At 55.7% G+C, this 18,768-nt stretch overlaps 2 protein-coding genes across 5 annotated transcripts; both read right to left on the reverse strand.

Moving 5' to 3' along the window:
• Nucleotides 1-452: 452 nt before the first annotated feature.
• RHOC (ras homolog family member C) lies at nt 453-6,863 on the reverse strand. 4 transcript variants are annotated; one of them, XM_065872888.1, is made up of 5 exons: nt 6,764-6,863; nt 3,083-3,246; nt 2,422-2,542; nt 1,964-2,094; nt 453-1,057 (listed from the first exon to the last, which is right to left on the reverse strand). In XM_065872888.1, exons 2-5 carry the CDS (start codon nt 3,236-3,238, stop codon nt 884-886), a joined length of 582 nt encoding a protein of 193 aa, XP_065728960.1. In that variant the 5' UTR covers nt 3,239-3,246; nt 6,764-6,863; the 3' UTR covers nt 453-883. The 4 variants fall into 4 exon arrangements, with proteins under 4 accessions (XP_065728960.1, XP_065728971.1, XP_065728982.1 ...); XM_065872899.1 differs by having other exon boundaries at nt 3,083-3,240; nt 6,764-6,807; XM_065872910.1 differs by lacking the exon at nt 6,764-6,863 and having other exon boundaries at nt 884-1,057; nt 2,422-2,509; nt 3,110-3,238.
• A 2,322-nt stretch (nt 6,864-9,185) lies between these two features.
• PPM1J (protein phosphatase, Mg2+/Mn2+ dependent 1J) lies at nt 9,186-14,953 on the reverse strand. Its single transcript, XM_065885849.1, has 10 exons — nt 14,628-14,953; nt 12,905-13,019; nt 11,909-12,196; nt 11,510-11,622; nt 11,150-11,234; nt 10,444-10,562; nt 10,177-10,240; nt 9,913-10,020; nt 9,650-9,801; nt 9,186-9,505 (listed from the first exon to the last, which is right to left on the reverse strand). Exons 1-10 carry the CDS (start codon nt 14,951-14,953, stop codon nt 9,358-9,360), a joined length of 1,518 nt encoding a protein of 505 aa, XP_065741921.1. The 3' UTR covers nt 9,186-9,357.
• Nucleotides 14,954-18,768: the final 3,815 nt, after the last annotated feature.

The raw sequence follows: 18,768 nt of genomic DNA on the forward strand, positions 1-18,768 counted from the left end.
CAATTGGGGGAAGGGGGAGGAAGTAAAACTGAAAAAAAAAAAAAAGCTTATTCTATGCAAAAGCCTCCTTGTCTCTTCAGCCTGGCCCCAGCTTCCTGAACTCCCAAGATGACCTCACAGGGGAGGGTGGGACTGTCACACCAGCCCAGGGCCATACCCCTCCCTCCACCCCCAGAAAGGAACCCAACCCCCATGTCCAGGGGAGGAAATCTAGTGGGAGGTGGCAGGGAAGCCACCCACAGGCTTCTAAGTTTAGCCCAGTGCTCCAGACCACTCCCCTCACCCGCCTCCAAGGCCCAGAGCCAGGCATGACCTCATCCTTTTCTCCAAGACTCCACCCTGCCTGCCCGGGAGTCCTGCCTTTGCAGACAGGGGGCCAGCCTGGCAAGCACCCTGGAGAGATGGGACTCCAGGCTCACAGGGACCAGGAGAGAAAGACAGGAAGCCACACACATGTTGGAGCCTGTGGCCTTTATTCATGCCCTACACCAAGTACAGCCAGATGCAAGGCCCCTGCCCAAAGCAGAAACACCAGGGGCCCGGGACTCTGGGTTACACCCTCCAAGTCCCCTACCCCACATACTCTCCTGTGAGCCAGAAGTGTATAAAGTGCTGGTGTGATGATCCTCTGGGGAAGGCCAAAGGGATCAAGAGCCCCACCCCTGGACGAAGGCAACAGGAGGAGGGACTGTGCTCTGGTTCCCAGAGTGCTGAGACGGGGCCTACAGCCACCACCATCAGGGCTGGGGAAGCGCGATGCAGTCCTGGGCAGGAGGGAATTGGGAAAGGGAGCCTTCAGCAGGGATCCCTAATAGGGTGGGGCTGTTGGGGGCAGGGGGAGTTTCTGCACCCCTGTGAAGGGAGATGGGGAGGCTTGGGGATCTCAGAGAATGGGGCAGCCCCTCCGGCGCTTATTCTTGCGGACCTGGAGGCCAGCCCTAGTGGCCATCTCAAACACCTCCCGCACCCCCTCCTTGGTCTTGGCTGAGCACTCAAGGTAGCCAAAGGCACTGATCCGGTTTGCCATGTCCCGGCCTTCCTCAGATCGAACAGGCTCCTGGGAAGGTAGAAGGAAAGTGGTCAAAGGAAGCTGCTGGTTAGGTGCACCTCACCCATATTTGTAACAAGAACAAATATCTCCTCCAGCCCTGACCCCACAAAGCATCCAAGCCCCGGCCACCGTGGATGGCTTCTAGGCTAGAGACCCAAGACTCCTGTTTACCTTCAAAATTCTCCCCATTAGCCCTATACCCCACGGTACACTCTTCTCTTGCCTGAGTGAGGATCTACCATCTCCTGACTGACCTCCCAGCCTCTGTTCTCACTTTCTTCCAATCCATCCTCTATGGCTGCCAGAATCATTTTTCTAACATGCTGACTCTGACCATATCTGTCCCCAGTTTAAAACTGCCATAATTATGTTCAAAGAATAGTCTAGATTCCTTATCCTGGCAGCTCTCCCTAATCAACTCGTCCTCTGGCTAGAAAGCCACTTACCAGGTCCCCAAATAAGCCAGCTCCCTCACTCTGGGCCTTTTCCCAGCCACTTAGAATACCCTCCATTCCACATCCACAGCAGCCCACACACCTCCCCAGGTATACTCTGATGGCTCCACCTGCATACCTCAAGCAAAATATCTACTCTAAGAACCCGGTTCCCTGAGGGCAAGGATTTTCTCATTCACCTTAATAGCCCCGATGCCAAACAGTGGACAACAGACAAAAGGCCAAATGACCTTGGACAAGTCACCGTCCTCTGACAGTCTCATGGAATATTGGGTCAGACCCTAAGGGCCCCTCTAGTTCTCCCTCACCAGGGTAGGGGTGCCAGGGGGGTAGGAGGTGGACGCTACCATCACTTCTAACACGGGGAGTCAGTAGGAGGGAGGCTCCTTCACCAGCCTGCAAGCCCTCAGAGGGCACCTTCCTCCCCAAGGCCTCCCAGCCTGGCGGCTGCGCCCACCTGCTTCATCTTGGCCAGCTCTCTCCGGGTATGTTCATCTTGCCTCAGGTCCTTCTTATTCCCCACTAGGATGATGGGCACGTTGGGGCAGAAGTGCTTCACCTCCGGGGTCCACTTCTCAGGAATGTTTTCTGCACAGACACGTCCCAACAGGTGTTGGTGCCTCCACTTAGGCTAGAAGGCTTCCCCTGGGTCCCCTTGTCTCTGCAGGGCGGTCTTAGAGGCTATTCAGCACGATAGTCCCTTTCACAGGTCAACCCACCCCCACGCCCCTCACAGTACACACCCTTCCCTGAGCCCTCGGAGGGCCAGAGTCACCACAGGGAAGGAGGCTAACGGGGCTCCCCGGCACCTCTCCCACACAGCTTCTGAAGATGGCTGAAAGGAGCCAAGGCAAGAGCTCCCTCTGGTTGGTTGATTCCAAGGGATTCTCAGCCCCCTCCCTCCAACCCCCTCACCCAGGCTGTCGGGGCTGTCGATGGAGAAGCACATGAGGATGACGTCAGTGTCCGGGTAGGAAAGAGGCCGCAGGCGATCATAGTCTTCCTGCCCTGCTGTGTCCCACAGAGCCAGCTCCACCTGACACACAGGGCCAGTGCTTAGCTAGCCTGAGGGCCCCAGTTACACACCCCACACCCTGCCACCCAGAGGTCCTATCTGAAATCCTGGTCCCTTAGGTTCACTGAACATCTACCTATTGAACACCTACTATGTGCCAGGGATAGTGCTAATCATTGTCACACAACATAAACTAAGGTGAGTTTCTTAAATCCTGAGACAACAGCGTTTGATCTTTGTGCAGTTTGAGCTGCCATCGGGAGCGCCACTATTTTATTTAATACTCATAAAAACCCTTCGAAGGAGGCCTTACCATTATTTCCATTCCACAGCTGGGGGAGCTTAAACCCAGAGGCAAAGGGACTGGGCCCAGATTACACAGCCAGCGTGTAAAAAACCAGGAGGTTATCCAGATTTCCTAAGACTGCAGTTTCACTTCCTAACTTCCACTGGTTCCAGCAGGGAGAGTGAAGCAAGGACATGGGTGGATGGTGAGCACGGACATCCCAGGTCCATAAGTGAAGGGGGCAGGCATGGTTCCAAGGGGCTCTTCGCCCTTACCTGCTTGCCGTCCACCTCTATGTCGGCGATGTAGTTCTCAAAGACAGTAGGGACATAGACTTCTGGGAACTGATCCTTGCTGAAGACGATGAGGAGGCAGGTCTTCCCACAGGCCCCATCCCCCACGATCACCAGCTTCTTTCGAATGGCAGCCATGGCTGGGGCTGGTAGGGAAGAGGCAGTGGGGATGTTGGGAAAAGCCAGTAAGTCCACAAACACTTCTCTAGGGCCCCCAAGCCCTCCCTGGAAACTGAGGCATCCAGTGAAGGGAGAGGAGGGAGGGAAAGGGGCTTGCTCAGGCATGTTCTTGCCAAGAACCAAGTGGTCAGGCAACTGAGCTGGAAATTCCTAATCTCAAGGTCAGGGACAGGTCTCCCCCATGGGTTAGAAATGGGAAGTGGAAGAACCACCCACTTGGGAGCCAGAAAGCATGAGTTCTAATCTAATCCACTCCCCAACTGTGGGCCCCTGGACACCTAGAGGGGTGCTCAGGGACCAGCGACGTGTACAGAAGGGCAAGCTTTTATCTATTCTACATACCAGGGTTTCAAGTCAGATGTATTTGTTACCAGGATTTCGATACTTTTTAAAGTTTAATAATTGTGAAGGTCCAATCTGGAACACACTGTCCCAAAGTCAGCACAAGTCATGCCTGCCCAGCGAAAAATGAAGAGTCCCTACCCATATGGGTGGGTAAGGGAAAGAATATTTATCACACCCCTAGGTGCCAGGCACTATGGTGGGCATTTGGACAAAAATCACCTCCCTCAGTCCCCAGAAGCCTGGAAGGTAGGTAGTGAGCTCCCCATTTGGACAAACTAGGAAAGTGAGATTCATTGAGGTTAAGACACGAATTCAGAGTTGTGGCAGGGATGGCACTCAAAGCAGGGCTGTGTGACTCTAGAGTCTGTTGCTTTTCTACATATCACCCCAGAGGTGGGAAGGAGAGCAGAGGGAGGGAAACCCAGACAGAGGGCAGCGGCAGCAGCCAGCAGGCTTCCCTGGCCCACCCTGTCCCGGTCCCCAGAGCCCCGAGTCACACAAAGGAGGCTCAGTCCAGGCAGTGCCCACAGCCCACATTCGGGCAGCCTGCCTTCCTCCCCCTGCTTCCTACTGGGCCTGGAAGCTACACTGGGTCACTCAGCCCCAGCCAGGGGACAATGACCACACTGTAGGGAGCCACACATCTACCACAGCAGAGCGACTGAGAATAATCCACTAGGGAATCACCTCCACCCACTCCCTGGAACAGCCCCTTCCTCCACTCAGTCCAGCTCACCCTGAGGCCCTGCCCACCCCTCCCTGTGACTCAGGGCAAGCAGTCAGCTTCCTGGGGTTTCCATGTGTCCCCTGCCCCCAACACACACCAAAGAGCATCTGCACAGTTCATCACACCTTCCCAGCTTCCCCACGCCTCAGCTGAGCCTCACTTCCTCCTTCCCTGGGGAGAGGAGCTGACCTCCAGTCGGCTGGAGTTCCCAGGCCTACAGCCGAGGAGGAAGAGAGGGCGGGCTCTGGGCCTGAGATGAAGTCGAAGCTGTTGGGAGAAGCGGAGGCTGGAGCCTGTGCTGGGAGGAGCCCCCAAAAAAGAGACAAATGAGGGCCAGTCCCAGCACCAACCACACAGGGAGTAGTTAAAAAAGAAGGGGACGGTAACCTGATCTCTGCCCCAAACCTGGCTTTTTCTCAGTCCCACATCCTGTCAAACTAGGCTGAACTCCTTTACTCCCCACACACCACCACCACCTCACAGTCCTGCCTTGGTCTGCCTTTTAGGGAGCGAATACTCCAGCCCAAGGCAAGCTCTCTTCAGCAGTGGGGTCCCGGGTGGCCTCCTTCCCCTCCACACACACACGCACAACAGTGGGATGGGGGCAAGTGGATATGAATCAGAGGGAACTTATAGGAGTCGAGTGCACGGCCACACTCTCCCCATCACAACAGGGGCTCTCTGATACCCCCAAAACAGGCAAGAAGGCATTCACCCTGCCAGCAGATCCCCTCCAAAAATGGAAACCACCCTTCAGAAAAGGGGGTCTCGGGCTTCCCTGGTGGCGCAGTGCTTAAGAATCTGCCTGCCAATGCAGGAGACGGGTTCGAGCCGTGGTCCAGGAAGATCCCACGTGCCATGGAGCAACTAAGCCCGTGCGCCACAACTACTGAGCCTGCGCTCTACAGCCCGCGAGCCACAACTACTGAGTCCCTGTGCCCCAACTACTGAAGCCCGCGTGCCACAATTACTGAAGCCCGCGTGCCCTAGAGCCCTGTGCTCTGCAACAGGAGAAGACACTGCAATGAGAAGCCCGCGCGCGCACCGCAACGAAGAGTAGGGCCCGCTCACCGCAACTAGAGAAAGCCCCTGTGCAGCAAGGAAGACCCAACGCGGCCAAAAATAAATAAAATATTAATTTAAAAAAAGAAAACGGGGTCCCCTGGAAATTCCACCCAGGTGACCAGCACCCTCACCTACTCCCACAGGTTCCATTGGTCCAACTGTGGGAAGACAGGCTGGGGTAGCCTCAACCTGGGATGGGCAGTACTGATGGAGGGATGGAGCACATTCACCACTAGGGTGAATACCAATTGCTTAGGCATGAGTATGCCCGCCCCAGGCAAGGCAGTTTAGGTGGCACCAGACGGTGGTGGGCAGAGGCCAGAACTCCAGGGCAAGGGCATGCATTAAATGACCTAGAGCCCCCCCATCTCAATTAGATGTTCCCTTCAGGCTCAGAAGAGTAGTTGGCCCAGGCCAGGCCACCAGGCCCAACGCCAAGATGGCGAAAACAACAGCTCCCTGTGAGAGGCAGCCCCTGAGGAACTGCCCCACTGACCCTAAGAGGGGCAACCAAACCCCACACGGGGCCTGGAATGACCCTGGAATTTCTGGGGCCTTCCCTGGAATAAAACAGCTGCCGTCTCCTCAATCATTCTCTAGATTTCCAGATGAACCAGGTTCTGCTGTACCCTGCCCACCACCCCTGAGGTCTAGGGAAGAAATCAGATACCTCCTCCTCAACTTGAAAACCACACACACACACACACACACACACACACACGCACACACACACATGCACACACACGCACACACGGGCTGGATCCTTCCCAATCTCCTGTACCTCCACTCCAGGCCGGCTCCAGAAACCATCTAGGGCGACATCCAGACCCCCGAGGCAGTGGCAGCCCCCGCGGTCACACCCGCCCCTATTCCCGCCACTCCACCGGCCCGGAGGGGGCGATTCCCACCTCAACCCGGACTCGGGCCCAGACCCACACCCAAGCCCAGGTTCACAGAGGGCCGCCAGGCCTGGGAGCTAGAGCGTCTGCGCTGGGGCTCCCTCGCGGACACCCAAGTTGCCGTCTCTCCCCTCGCCCGGCCGGGCAGGTTCCGGGAAGCCGGGAGAAGGGATCTGACTCCGACTCGGACACCAAGAGGCGAGAGGCCCTGCGGGGCAATTCCCGGGGCCCCTCACTGCAGCCCAGGAGGGCAGGGAGGGGCCGAGCCGGCCCGACCCCCGCACCGCCCAGACGCCGCGTACGAGGGAGGGCAGGCGGCCCGCGCTCGGACCAAAGCCCCTCCCCGGCCGGCGCCCCGAGCTCCTGCCAGGCGGAGAAGGGGGGAGTGCTCTCCTGGGGATGAGTTCCCAGGACGAGCCCGCCGCCCAGAACCCCAACCCGGGATACCTTCCGCTCCGCCGCTTCCAGCTGCGCGGCCGGTGCCGGAGGCAGAGACTGACCCGAGGGCCACCGCCCCGCCCTCCTCCAGCGCCGCGGCGGGGAGGGGCGACTCGCGGGGAGGGGCGGGCCGGGCGGGCCGGGCGGCCCTCGGCTCTGCCCGCCCACGGCCCCCACTCACGGCCCCAGAGGGTCGCCCAGCGAGAGTCCCCGGGATCTGGGGGAGATGCTGGGACTGTGGAGGAGTGGGCAGCGGGGCGAGGCGCGGCGAACGGGACCCCTGAGGACTCTGCCTCTGCCCCACCTTCCAGCTCCTAGTGGCGGACCGGCGTCGGGAAAGTTGAGAGGCGCCCGGGGTGGGGTCAGGAAAGGGCCGCTGCTGCCCTCGCGTGGCCAACCGGCCGCCCGCGCCTACATCACCTGGGGCTTCGCGGGAGGCGGGACTGGAAAAGACGGCTTCGGGGACGCCCGAGGAGGAGGCCGCGGAAGATGCCCACCCTCTGCTCCTAGGATCATTGCGGAGTAAGTACAACCCGCCATCATCCCCCCAGGCCTGGAGACCTTTCAGAACCTTTGAGTTCAGGGCACTTGGTTCCACCTCACAATTCCCTTCCTTCCCCCTACCTGGAATTTCCAACTCCTACCCATCCTTCCACCCTGGAATCTTTCTGGATCCCCAGCTGGGAACTCAGTTGCCACCCCCGTTGTATTATTTCTGTGCCTCTAGGGACACCTAGCCGGGCCTGACTTGTGCGTTGGGTATTTACCAACTGGTGTATCTCCTTCCCTGAAAGGTAACTGAGGAGGTGGATGGAGGATGAGGAAGTCTACTCACATTTTATTAGCTTGTGCAGGGAACACTACATAGCTTCTAATAGTCATCACAGATCTCTAGGTTAAGTGTACCCATCCCCTTTTGCCTGTAAGTAAACTGAGGCTCGGGTGGAGTTAAGTGGCTTAACTTAAGTGGCTTAATTTTGCCATTTGTATGTGGCAGAGCAAGAACTCAGATAGTCAGGCCTGTCTGGCTCCAAAGCTGGTCTCTCTCTCTACTGCCCACTGTGATCCTCCAACCTGTCCCTTCCCACTGTCTGGCACAGTGTGTGGCACATAATAGATTTCCAACAAATACTTGCTGAATGAATGAATGTTGGAAGTCATACAGACTTTAAAGATCTGAAGAGCAACCCACACATTTGCTAAATGATGAAACTGAGGTCCAGTGCAGTTTGGTCCCAGGCCTCTTAACTGGCTCACTAAACTGAGCTATGTGCTCAGGTCAGATCAGTTTCTGCCTTCAAAGAACTTACAATCTAAATTCCAAATGCAGACAACTTAAAGATAAGTAATAGTTATTGAACCCTTATTACATGGACCTGGCTCTACAGACATAAACTACTTTAGTCCTACAACTACCTCCTGAGGTAGTACTGTTATCTCCATTTTTCCAAAAAGCAAATTGAGGCTCAGAGAGATTGCAAACCTAGTGTTGGGTTTGGCACCAGGACCCAAACAGCAGGACTTTCAAGCCCCTGTTCCTTAACTGCTACTCCGTACCAACTCCTCATATAGACAGTTACAGTACAAGAGGTGAGCGCTATAGTGGGGGCATGCCTGGGCTGTGGAAGGACAGGTGAAGCCTTCAGGATGAGGTGATGTGTAGATTTTAAATGAGTTGGAGCTCAACAGAGCTCCACAGCTCAACAGAGTTGTGGAAAACACAAGGCGGGGTGGGGCAGAAGACAGGGCTGGAGAAGGAAGCAGTGGCCAGATATGAAGGTCCTTGTATGCCATGCTCAAGAGTTGAGTGTCAGTTTTGGTCTAGGTGCAGTAAGGAGCCACCAAAGTATTTTCTCAGAGGAATCACCAACTCAGATTCACCCTGTGGAAAGGGCTCCCTGGCTGCTGTGTATATTATACATTGGGGAAAGCAGGGGAGTGGCTTGGAGACAATTAGGAGGCTAATATACTGAAGGACTAAGGTAGTGCCTGTAGAGATGGACAAATAGAAATATATTTAAGGGACTTCCCTGGTGGTCCAGTGCTTAAGACTCCACACTTCCCATGCAGGGGGCACAGGTTCAATCCCTGGTCCCCCGGGGAACTAGAATCCGCATGCAGCACGGCCAAAAACTAAAAAAAAAAATGTTTTTTAAAGAAATATATTTAAAAATATATAATCAACAATACTTAGTGATTGATTAGCTTGATGAGGAAGAAACGGAAGCCAAAGGTGCTCAACTCCAAGAATTCTAACTTGAGTAGCTGAGCTGGTGCCCCCTGAGATGATGAGCGGGGAGAGGACATATTTGTGGGGGAAATAATGAATTCAGTTGGAGGAATGTTGAGTTGAAGTGCCTGTGAGATGTCTAGGAGATGTTCGGGAGACAACTGGGACAGTTTTTAGTCAAAGAAAATAAAGACACACACATTTATCCATCTGGTTTATTTGCCAAGGGCTAAAATTTTGGATCTAACTGGCACCCCTTCTTCAGTTAAATTGCCACTAAAGAAGGTCAAGGAGACAACTTCAGAATTTGGGTTGGGAGAGGGATAAGCATGGAGAGGCTGGGATGGTGGTGGGAGGTTCGGGGCTGAGCCCCTCAGGAGTAGCTGCCTGGCCCTCCCAGGGGGATGACGAAGACCGAGATGTCATCCCCGGAACCCAGCTTGTTGTTGGGGAGACGCCAACCACGGTCCCGGGGGGTGCCCCGGGCCCCTAGGACCAGAGCTTGGGCCAGAGCTGTGTACCTGTCAGAAGCACATGTGCACATTCATGTACCAACATGTACATGGGAAGATGGATACACAGGCCCTCATGTGGGTTCCCAAGCATTTCTTCCCTGTGTCCCTTCCTTCCCCATCGTCATCCCCTTGCCGCCATACAACCCCTACCTGCTGGGGTCATTGGGCTCATAGGCTGACAGCACCCTGTCCACAGTGGCAGCTACCTCACAGTCACTGGTGACATCCCACAGCCCATCTGTTCCCAGGACTAGCACGTCATCTGGGCAGTGCTCATACTGCGTCAGGTCATACACTCGTACCTGGTGGGGAGAGAGGGTGCAGAGGGAGCTTGGGGATAAAGCGACCTTGGGAGAGAGCTAGCCTGAGACCCCCAGAGCAGGGAAAGCTAAGGAGGCTCCCATGTGGCTCACCTCAGGGAAAGAGGAGAGGAAGGGCTTGATGGGCAGGGTAGAACTGCAGACCCTGAGGTTGTGGTCTCCCAAGCCCCGGGTCACCCCAATGGTGGCCATCATTCGAGCCTAAAGGAAATGAGGAGGGGACACTACTATAGCCTTCTCCCAGTCTCTCTGGGACCGGGGACCCTTTCCACCCCTACCCTCAGGTAGAACCTCCACCTCCCTAGACAAGTTGTGGTGGGTCCTCCTGCCCTCTCCCACCTCTACCATGGAGTTTACCTTTTTGCCCTCCCCACAGACCAGAGGAAACCTGAGATCCTCCAGCTCGATCTTTTTGTAGGCCCTGGGGAGGGGGGAGTAGAGGAGGCATCACCCAGGCATCAAAGTCCCTCTCCCCTAGGAGCCACACCCCTTACACAAACCCCTTAGAAGGGCCGCATTCCCCCAGCTCCCAGCCTGGCCCAGCCTCCAGCTTCCACCTTGCTGTTGGCGAGGGACTGGTTGTGTTGCCATGGAAACGGGCCCCAGCTCTGAGGGAAGTGTTACCAGCCAGTCATGTTCTGGTCCCGGTACAGCATCCTCTGCCCCAGCTCCTTAGGCTGAACTCTGCGGGGGAACTCAAGGTGGGTGAATTCACCACCCAGCAGCTCTGGTTTCAGGAAGCCCTGGGGTTGGGAGCGGCCAGACAGAGCAGAGGGCCAGGGGGCATTAGGTTTACAGTACACCCTGGTGTAAAGGTGATGTTAATTATAGCAGACCCTTAAATGGAGTTTACTGTGTACCATGCATTGTTCTAATATTCACATATATTAGCTCATTTAATCCTCACAACAACTTTTAAGGCAGGCACTCTTGATTTATGGAGAAGTTCAGGGAACTGTTGAAGATCACACAAAGTACTCAAACCAGGATTCAATCCCAGGCAGCCCAGGCTCCAGAGCCATTGCTTTAAAGCACTAAGCTATCCTGCCCCTTAGAGGCCTTTGCTGTTTCCTTCCCCCACTCTGACTGCACTTCCTTCCTCAGTTGGGGCCACAGTGGAAGGCACTGGAGCAGCCCACACTCTTTCCTGCCACATCGTCCATACCAGCTCAGCCCTACACTCCATAGTCTGTGGAGTGGCCTTCCCAGTAAGCTCCCAGTAAGGAGCGGTCTGTCTGTGTTGTGAGGGTCGGAGAGTCCTTGGGACACAGGGTACAGAGAGGCACAAGATTAGTAAGGAATGGGAGTAGGGAGTTTAGTTCCTACTTACAAGCATCTGGAGACGCTGGCGCTCAGTCTCCGGGGTGAACTCCCGGGACATTGGAATGATTTCTCCATTCCGGACAATGATGGCTCTGCCCAGAGAAACAAAAGGTTTGGGCTTGGCTCTCTACAACCCCCTCACATAAAGAGTTCCAAAAAGACAAGGCCCTCCCTTAGAGTCCCTCACCCAGACCCCCAGTTTTCCTCCCCTCATAGCTATTTCAGGCCCTTCCTTATGTCTGTGATCCCTCCTGACCCGTTCCAATCTCTGAATGTTAACACCCACCACGTCACTCTCTTCTATTCCCCCATCCCAGAAGCTTGACCCCTCCCCCGCACAGCCTTTTTCAAAGCTCCCACCCCATACCTGCTGTCACCTGCATTGGCTACGTACACCTTGCCTAGCAAGTAGACCACAACCAGTGCACAGCAGCCCCCCTCCACTTGGTGGCCACGCCGCTCCCGGGCCATCTGCTCATCCTGCCATATGAGGAAGGGTCAAAGGGGGTGGATGAAGAAGAGGCTCCAGACACACAGCCACCCGCCCACATCTGCAGAAATAAACTGGCCCAGGCAAGCCACACTGGTGGACAGTAGGGAAGACATCGGTATAACACCCACTTCTCCCTCCCTCTGAACCAAGTTCTGCTCAGGTTCTCAAAGCTGTTATGGGTTCTCAGGGTCACCTCCTCAGGCCACCTGACTCCCATACAGAGTTGACCAAAGTGTCTGCCTGGCAGGCCCTTGGCTCAGGCCACCCACTTACCATGAACTGGAAGGCATTCTCAATGGCACCCACTACCAGGCTCTCATGAGTCACTTCCTTCTGCGAAGACCAGCAGGACTGAGGACCAACCAAGTGAGAGGAATCAGAGGAACCTGGAGCCCCTGGGGTGGACGGGAGGCAGAGGGGAGGTGGCGAGGGGTCCTGGAGTATCTCTACCAGGTCCTTTAGCTGCTCCCGAATGTGGCGATGCAGGAGCCTAGAGGCCATTTCGGCAGCTCTGCCTCCTGCATGCCCATCAAACAGGCCCCAGTAGTAGAAGCAGAGTCCCTGGTGGAGGAAAAGTTGGAGGTGAGTGTGTGCGCGTGTGTGTGTTTGTGTTATGCAGGGAGAAGAGCAAGACTCTGGGCATCCATATAAACATTAGAGAGGAGGTTAGATTTTGGTATTTAAGGCAAATTAGATTTATTCACTCATTCACCAAAGGCATACTATGTGTCTGAAAGCAAAGCATCAAAAAAGTCAAACTCGGGCTTCCCTGGTGGCGCAGTGGTTGAGAGTCCGCCTGCCGATTCAGGGCACACGGGTTCGTGCCCCGGTCCGGGAGGATCCCACATGCCGCAGAGCGGCTGGGCCTGTGAGCCATGGCCGCTGACCCTGCACGTCCGGAGCCTGTGCTCCGCGACGGGAGAGGCCATAGCAGTGAGAGGCCCGCGTACCGCAAAACAAACAAAACAAAACAAAAAAAAATAAGAAAGTCAAACTCAGAGGATAAAAGATGCAAAAATAAGCAATGGTAGTTATTAAATCATCAATGAATACATGAGCATATCTCCATTTTAAGTGGAAAACTAAATATTCACACTGACATGGTAGAATCTACCTAATCAATGCCAGATAAAATTCTGTGCCATTAAAGTAGAAAGCTAGTGAGTTAGGGGGTAGGTCTATCACATGGCTCAGATTAAAACCGAATGCCTAGAATCCCTGGGGATAGGTGTCTCCTGTGGAGGTTAGGAAAGGGGGTGGGGAGCTTACCTGGCCTCGGCTAGGCTCCCTAGGTGCCCCTGAAACACTCCTCCGACCTTCCACATACACCACTTCACAGCAAGCCTGGTCCTCATTGTGCCGGCTCTTGCCAGAGTTGATGACCCTGTCAGGCCAAAGTGACCACATCAGGTTGGACACCAGACAAGGTCCTGGAATAACTCCCACCTGAGACACACATACCCTCTCTGGCCTGCTGGCCAAGCTGAGAAAGGTCACAGCCACCTGGGAACCAGGCCAGAGGGAGGAGAAGGGAGGCAGGGCAAGGCACAAGGAGTACTGCCTAGGTGTTTGTCTCCACCACCTCCTAGAAAGGCCACAGCAGCACTCTCCCACCTCAGATCTCCCATCCCTTCCCTAATGGTATCACTGGGGGAGGACCTGGATGGAGGGAAGGAGGTTTTAATTCCTGGCTTGCCGAGACGCTGCATCCACTCTGACCCCCAAAAACCTCTTCTAGCTTCTTGTCCACAACACCCCACCCCATCCTCATGAGCACACCCACCTTTATCCTAAAATCATCCAGTGAAAGTTTCTGCTGCTTTTTTTTTTTTTTTTCTTTTTTGGTTTCTTGTGGGATCTTAGTTCCCCCCCCCCCCCACGAGGTGTCAAACCCGCGCCCCCTGCATTGGAAGCATGGAGTCTTAACCATCGGACCGCCAGGGAAGTCCCAGTTTCTGCTGTTTGGCAATGAGTAGGTGCTCCGGCACAGATCAGGAAAGAGGAATTGAAATAGGGTAGGAGTGGAAGCCTCCCTGGACTGCGCAGGAGCCACATAACCACAAACTCTTCCCAAATAGGAAGTTAAAGGAGCCGGTAGTGGGGCCGCGGGTCCACCAGCCACGACCCTCAGCCCCTCAGCGCCCCCATCTCCCTCAGTGCGCTGCTCTCCCAGCAGATGCATTAAAAATCCACCGGCCCTGTAGGAATCCCCTAGTGGTCCAGTGGTTAGGACTCCTCGGTCTCACTGCCGGGTCCCCGGGTCAGGGAACTAAGATCCTGCACTGCCAACAACCAACCAAACAAGCAAAAAAAAAAAAAAAAAAAAATTCACGCAGCCTTGGAGCAAGCCGGCTGCTGCCGCCACTCCCACCGCTCTGGCCCGGAGGTCCACTTCCTTGCCTGGCCAGGGCAAGTCCACCCGCCAAGGGGTGTTCAAAGGGGGCCCTCCCGCTTCCCCGGGTGGTCCCCTCCCCCGCCCCTGGGGAAGCCGGCGGCCGCCTGGTGTCGCGGGCTATTTCTGGGTGTGGAGGGGGAGGGGAATGGTAAGAGGGACAGGGAACTGGGGCGCCGGGGTCGGGAAGCCCAAGGAGTTTTTCCAGCCGCCATCTCCTATATTAAAAGGGACCCCCGCTCCTTGAAATCTCTCCTCCCTTAGCCATTAAACTACCGGGCCGCGACTGACAACTGGCCAACTCATCGTTCACGGGCCCCCCACTCTCCGGGCTCTGAGAGAGAACAAGGTCCTGAAGCGGCGCGGGTGAGGATAGTCAGCGAGCTAGAAAGTCCTGAGAAAAGCTGCACCCGACTTGAGAAAGGGCTGGGAGTGGGTGCGGCCCGAAGCCCAGAGGACAGCAAAGGTCCTGGGAAAAAGGAGCTCCTGGCACCGAGAGCGGCGAAGGGGGGATGCGTCCCAGCGCCCGGGATGCCAAGGTGGGGAGGAGGTTGGGAATGGGAGTCCCATCCTGGTTAGGGTACCCCCGGGGGCGCTCACTCGGCGTAGCCCGTGCTCCAAGGCAGGCGACGGCCAGTGTCCGGGGGGCTTTGCACAGCCCGGCCAGCGTGGTCGTCGGCGCGTCGCAGGCCCCCAGGGCTCAGCTGCAGAAAGGTCGGTCGGCAGAAGCTTGCTCGAGCCTCTACTGTCCTCGCGGGTGCCGCACTCCCGCTCCCAGCCCTAGCCGGAGGGCTTCTGGGAGCTTGTGGAGGGGCGGGGGGTGGCGCCGAGGTCGAGTTGGGCAGGTCTGGCGACTTGGGGCGCGGAGGCGGGGCGCCCCCAGAGCTCACCAGGTGCGCCACGGCCGAACGCACCCGGTTTAGCATGCTGCCTCCCTTCCCCGCCCTCGGCCGTGGCCCCGCCCCAGGACAGGCCCCGCCCCCTAGGGCTCTCGAGGGGCGGTGCTCGCTCCGGTCAGTTCGGCCCCACCATTGGCTCGCGGCCCGCAGGGCCGGTACCCGGGGAAACTACCTGCGGCTCTGGGCTACCCCGGGAACAGCCCCGCCGGCTCGCGGCCTCTCCCCCGCCCCGTTCCGACTTCTCCCGCCTCTGTTTTTTGGGGGGGAAGAAGGGTCTGCTGTTGTAGGAACGGGACAGAAATCTTATTTCAGCCTTGCTCTATATTAATCAGCTAGAACTTCCCTATTGTGACGGGAGGGTGGTGTCTCCTCGCCCTGGGTTCGTTGTGGCTAGCCTGCCCAGAGGGTGATGGAGCTGATGATCTCCGTTAGCGACCGCTGGGTGTGAAGCTCCGGTTGTGGTAACACCTCTGGCTGGGGCTGCCGGAGTGAGAGTGAGGGCCAGCGAGCTGGTGCTGGGAGTGGTGTAGAAGTGGTAACAAGGCAGGCTGGAGCCAACCATCCTGAATTAGGGAGCTGGGTAAGTTCCCGGATTCCCGAGGGCGCTGTTCCCCGTGAAAACCACCGCTAGATCCGGCAGAACAGTTACCACTCCGACTCCACTTTTTTTTTTTTTCAGGACCCAATTTCCGCCCATAGTTGGACCTCCCCTGACCACAGCAGAACTGTTGATAAGGATAACAATAACTACATTTATTGAGGACGTACTAATGATAGGCTCTCTACAAAGCACGTTCTATACTTTAGGCCCTTTACACTGCACACTAACCCTGCAAGGTAGGTTTTATTATGTTCGTTTTATGGATGACGCAGGACTGGACGCTCCTGTCATTTTACATGACTTGTTCCAGGAGGTCAACAGCCAGTGGGAAATTCATGCCCATGTCCGTTCCCCAGCCACCCACACCGATTCTTAAAAACCAAGCTGATTTATCTAGATCAGAGAGGAAGGGTTAAGAGGTAGGTGAATAGAAGAGGAGGGTGTTCCTCCTCTCCCACCCTCCTCCTCTTAAGGCAAAGGTGGAGAACAGTCCAGGTGAACAGCTGCTGTGGCTGCCACCTGGGGGAGACAGAGGCCAGGCTAAGTCCCTGCCTGAGAGGGGAGGGTGGTACTGACCTAACGCTGAAACTATGTTCCTAAGCCTGGGAATTGATTGTTAGGCCTCAGAGACGCCTCCTACCCCACACATGGTTCAAATGGGGACAAGGCCCTTATGGTCCTAATGCAAGTCAGGGTAGTCCTCAGGGACTGGCACCCAGTTCATGGTGGGGATTCCACCTCTGGACTCTGTCAGCTGGGTGCTTCCTGATCATGACCCTCTCTGTTCCTGGCTAGACTGTACCCCCAGAAGGGGTGTCTTTTTTGGTACCTTCCAAATAAAAATCTCACAATGGTTGTTCAGGTTTGTAGAATTCTATAATTATGCCTGCACTTTGGGCAGAGAGAAGGAAAAAGAAGAAAAGAAAAAACCAGAAAAAGTCAGACCCAAAGGCACATAGAGTGGCAAGCCAGACAGGGAGATAAAGAACATGCTGCTGCTATGGGTATTTCCCTCCTGTTTGAGAAAAACTGGAACCAGCTCACAGATAAATGGCATAAACAATGGCAGCAAGCCATAGACAGAAGAAAAAATATAACATTCTGGCTATTTTTATTATTCAGTGTTTCTGGGACAGTTTGCTTACCACTTCTCCGTGTCATCCAGCTCCATAATCCCTGCTCTTCACAACACCCATCATGGTGTGACTGCAAGTGGGCCACAGAGCCAGGGCCCAGAGACCCCCTAGTTCCAGCAACAGATGGTCAGCAGGGATGTCAACAGCTCCCTTGGGCTCTAGAACAGCCCTCCGACCGTACCCAAATCCTAAGACTCTCCTCTCCCTGAACCTCTCACCTCCTATTCCTGGCATCATCATACGTCCTGCATCCTCAGACTGCTCCAGAACCTGGTGAGAAGGTCACCATCTCTACTCATCCCTGAGGCAGTACAGAGTGAGAGGCAAAAGGGAGATGGAGTGGGAAGAAGCAGCCGTGTAGGTTATTCTTTGCTGAGAACTGCTCAGAGGCTGGTCCTGCCAGGAGTGTGCGAGACCTCAGCTAGGGGTAGGAAATGGGTATCCTCAAGAGAAATCCCTTTAGGGACTTCCCTGGTGGTCCAGTGGGTAAGACTCCACTCTCCCAATGCAGGGGGCCCGGGTTTGATCCCTGGTGGGGGAACTAGATCCCGCATGCATGCCACAACTAAGAGTCCTTATACTGCAAATAAAAAAGATCCCGCATGCCACAACTAAGACCGGGCACAGCCAAAATAAATACATAAATATATTAATTAGTTAATTTTAAAAAGAGAGAGAGAGAAGTCCCTTTATCCTGGGCCACGTGCAGTGGCTCAGAGCCAGGAACTGGGCTTCTTCCCTTTGCCTCTCCCCTCCCCATTACTCCAATCCCAAAGCCCTCTTAAACTAAGAGGAGTGTCCTTCAATCAAGAGACAAATTCACAGACCACCACTTCCTCTCTCATTTGTCTAATACTTTCACATCCAGAATCTCACCCTGTAAAAAATTACACACTATACAATTGCAATTACATTGCAATCTTTATGCTGAAGAAACTGGGTCTCAGAGTTTCGTTCCCAAGTTGGGGTTCATACCCATCATCCACAGGCCTACCAAAGCCCTCCTGCCTTCCAGGCCCCTACCCACAAGCCTCCCCTGATCGTTCCTGCCCCAGAGGACACCGCTCCTGGGGTAGAGATCATTTGCTATTTCCTCCTGGATTTTAACATTTTAACACTGAAGGGCTACCATAGCAATCTAAAAGAGCATTGTCAAATAGGATTTTGTGCAATGTGGGAATATGCTATATCTTTTCTGCCCAGTACAGTAGTCCCTAGCTGCATGTGGTGATTGAGCACTTGAAATGTTGTGAGTGTAAATGAGAAACTTAAGATGTTATTTACCGTATCGGACAGTGCAGTTCGGGAATCTTCAAGGGTCAAAACCCGTGAGGGTCTGGGCTATCACTCCTCACACTCAGCAACCCACCCCAAGCCCCAAGACCTCCATAGTCTTGAGGGACCACTCTGCCTATACCAGGGACCACATCGCGGGGTCTGGCTGTCCTCTCTTCCCCGGTCTTGCCTCGAGCGCCAGGGGTCGCTGTGCCCACGGGGCCGGCGGAGCGCTGTGCGCGGTGCCCGGCGCTGTCCGGGAGGCGGCGGCGGCTACGCCCGCGCGGGGCTGGGGAAGCGGGGGCGGCCCCGGGCTAGGAGGAGGAGGCGGCGGCGGCGGTGGCAGCCGCGAGCTCCCAGGCCTGCGGGCGGCAGCCTCGGAGGGACCCCGGCTGAGCTCTGCAGAGCTGGCCGAGCGAACCCGGAGCTCCCCGGTGCCCAGGGCGGGCCCCGCATGACCGTGATGCCAGTTTGGTCAGAGCCCCTGCGCCTCGGGGACGCAGCAACTTGGTGAGGGGGACAGGACTCCGGACTAGACAGCACCGGAGCTGACCGCTCCCGCCTGCAGCCCGCCTTTCGGAGTCTCGATCCCGGGCTCAGAGGCGAGGAGAACCTCAGGCCGGCGGGTGGAACCCGTGGGTACTGCCGTGGGGCAGGTAGGTCCCAGGCGTGGGAGCTCAGAATTGGGAGGACTGAGTGGGCGCGGGGCAGGGGCGGGAGAAGGCAGGGAAAGGTTAAAGGATCTTGTGGTTTACATTCTCAACCCCATGCTGGTATACAGGGGTTTGGGAAAAACAGCCTGGGAAACTGAGGCAGGAGTGTGGAAGCCT

The sequence above is a fragment of the Phocoena phocoena genome, chromosome 1 (assembly GCF_963924675.1).
Source record: "Phocoena phocoena chromosome 1, mPhoPho1.1, whole genome shotgun sequence".
NCBI lineage: Eukaryota > Metazoa > Chordata > Mammalia > Artiodactyla > Phocoenidae > Phocoena > Phocoena phocoena.

What these genes read in the sequence shown, in the direction of transcription:
- RHOC (XM_065872888.1), bottom strand. Translation starts at nt 3,238, where the DNA reads ATGGCTGCCATTCGAAAGAAGCTGGTGATCGTGGGGGATGGGGCCTGT. An exon ending in TAGAGGTGGACGGCAAGCAG is followed by an intron (nt 2,543 to 3,082) that starts GTAAGGGCGAAG and finishes CCTGTGTGTCAG; the next exon opens with GTGGAGCTGGCTCTGTGGGA. An exon ending in AGCTGGCCAAGATGAAGCAG is followed by an intron (nt 1,058 to 1,963) that starts GTGGGCGCAGCC and finishes CTACCTTCCCAG; the next exon opens with GAGCCTGTTCGATCTGAGGA.
- PPM1J (XM_065885849.1), bottom strand. Translation starts at nt 14,953, where the DNA reads ATGCTAAACCGGGTGCGTTCGGCCGTGGCGCACCTGGTGAGCTCTGGG. An exon ending in GGGAGCCTAGCCGAGGCCAG is followed by an intron (nt 12,197 to 12,904) that starts GTAAGCTCCCCA and finishes TTCCTCCACCAG; the next exon opens with GGACTCTGCTTCTACTACTG. An exon ending in TCCTCTCCTCTTTCCCTGAG is followed by an intron (nt 9,802 to 9,912) that starts GTGAGCCACATG and finishes TCTCCCCACCAG; the next exon opens with GTACGAGTGTATGACCTGAC.